Raw genomic sequence first — 2,015 nt, forward strand, 5'->3', positions numbered from 1 at the left:
TTTCCCACCTCAGGGACAAAGTTCTGGGCAGTTGGGCATGGCTTATCTCCCTGTCGGTGGCACTCTCTACATTTGGTTCATCGAATGGCACGTTCTTTAGTGGAGGCCGCGTCTGCTACATCGCTGCAAGGGAAGGCCATATGGTAAGGACAAAAAAAAAAAAGGGAGTCTGGCTTGCCTTGAGCAGCTTTACCTACTTGTGACACTAGAGCAGAGAGGAAAACACTGCATACATTCAACTGGTAAAGTGATAGCTCCCCAGTGGTTTGTTTCTTGCTCAAATACTTTCTTCCCCATCTTTTTCAAATGCATGTATATGTTGTCTCCTGGCTTTCTTCTTCAGCCATGTAACTACAGGGGTCTGTAGTGGGAAAAATATATATAAGCATAGGCACAGTGTGGGTGCCTCCAGCAGCGGGGCTCAGACAGTCAGTCAGCCCAGTAGCTGCCCCTGGATTCCAGTCTCCCCAGCTGCTGGCACCTGGGCATAAGACCCCCGAAGCCGCTGCCCCATTACTGCTGCTGTTACAGGCCCCCTCGCTTACAGGCACACACACCCACACCCACACCCTTTACCTTCTTCTCCCTCTCATTGCTTGGGCTGAGCTGCATTTGTGCTCCTCTGTTTTGAGCAGGCATGTTGTGTTCCTCCTGGGTCTTTCTGCTTCTTTGTTCCTTTCTCCCACACCATCTGGCATTTCTGCTCTCAGGTGCGAAGGATACCACTCTGCACCAGCTCCACTCCTTGTACATAGGAGGGAATCTTTCACGTATATGAATGACCAGGCTGGCAGAGATGACTGGGTTGGTGGCTACTGGTTTTGGTGGCTACTGGTTTTGGTGGTTACTGCTTCCACAGCTTCTCTAACTGATGACAGTGTTTGCTGTATCGTGCCAAGCTCTGTGCTAAGCAGTTCATAGATGGTCTGAATTTGCCCATGCCAGATAAGAGCTGAACATTTATGTCATTTCTCAGACACTCAGCTCTAGCAGAAGTCCTTGCATGACATTTTGGTTGGGAAGAAAAAAAAAAGTGCCTTTCTCATTAAACTTTTCGAATGAACCAAGCAAGAAAGAGGCTAATAATTGTCTCTGTACTCTGCAACAAATCCTGGTGTGCTTTGTGGTTAGTTGCATAAATGTTTTAGGAGTAGTCCTTGTCTCATTTTTCAGTCACCCCAAGAGAAGTCAAGTCCTCAAGAGACATGACAGAGGGCACAAGGTGTTGATGATGATCAGGAAAGCTCTGCTTTGACTCAGCCTTAGTCTGTCACACTAGTGGTTTGAAAACCTCATCTGGCCTGCCTAAACTGAGCATATATGAAATCAGTGAGGCACAGTAAAAATATCCTTGAGGGATGTTTCTGTGTTTACATTCATCGCAGCTGAACTGCTTTTATATTATGCTTATTTGATGATTAAGAGTGGCTCTGGCTGAAGGCAGAGCTCCCACCAGCAGCTGAGGGTGATGAGTAAGGATGTCCAAATACGGGATATGATGGTATATTTTTTTGCTTTGGCTTTCAGCCAGACATTCTGTCTATGGCTCATGTGCGACGACTCACGCCCTCTCCTGCCCTGCTGTTTACATCTGCTATGTCTTTAATAATGATAATATCAGGAAGCTTCACCACTATCGTGAATTTTTTCAGGTACGTATGTATAGCATTTCTGTTTGCATCTCCTACGCTCCTGACATTATTTTTCAAGTATTTTCTTCAACATTTTTTTGAGCCTGGGCTATTGCTTTCTAACCAATATTGTGGAGTGGAGGAGGGAAGAAAGAAAGGAAGGAGCTTAGGAATCTTTGCAACGCATGAATGCTTCTGTCACTGTATACTTAACTGGATATGATTCATCCTCATATTGAAATGAATCTATAATATTCAGATTGTTCTCAAGTTCTCATTGTTTGTGCTAGAAAAGAAAGGAATAGAAGAACTACTAAATTTATATAAACATTCTCCTTTTTTAATTGGAGATATGGACATCTGGGATCTGCAAGGCAGGCCTGG

General features: G+C 44.8%; 1 protein-coding gene across 1 annotated transcript in view; it reads left to right on the forward strand.

The window, feature by feature from the left end:
- The window catches only part of LOC104493307 (b(0,+)-type amino acid transporter 1-like), a 9,640-nt gene that overhangs the window by 5,339 nt on the left and 2,286 nt on the right, over positions 1-2,015 (forward strand). Inside the window, exons 3-4 of the mRNA XM_010135960.1 lie at positions 14-143; positions 1,528-1,652. Of these exons, the coding sequence (XP_010134262.1) occupies positions 14-143; positions 1,528-1,652 (255 nt within the window). The remainder of the gene's footprint in view (positions 1-13; positions 144-1,527; positions 1,653-2,015) is intronic.

Source organism: Buceros rhinoceros, unplaced genomic scaffold, assembly GCF_000710305.1.
Source record: "Buceros rhinoceros silvestris isolate BGI_N320 unplaced genomic scaffold, ASM71030v1 scaffold13965, whole genome shotgun sequence".
Taxonomy (NCBI): Eukaryota; Metazoa; Chordata; class Aves; order Bucerotiformes; family Bucerotidae; genus Buceros; species Buceros rhinoceros.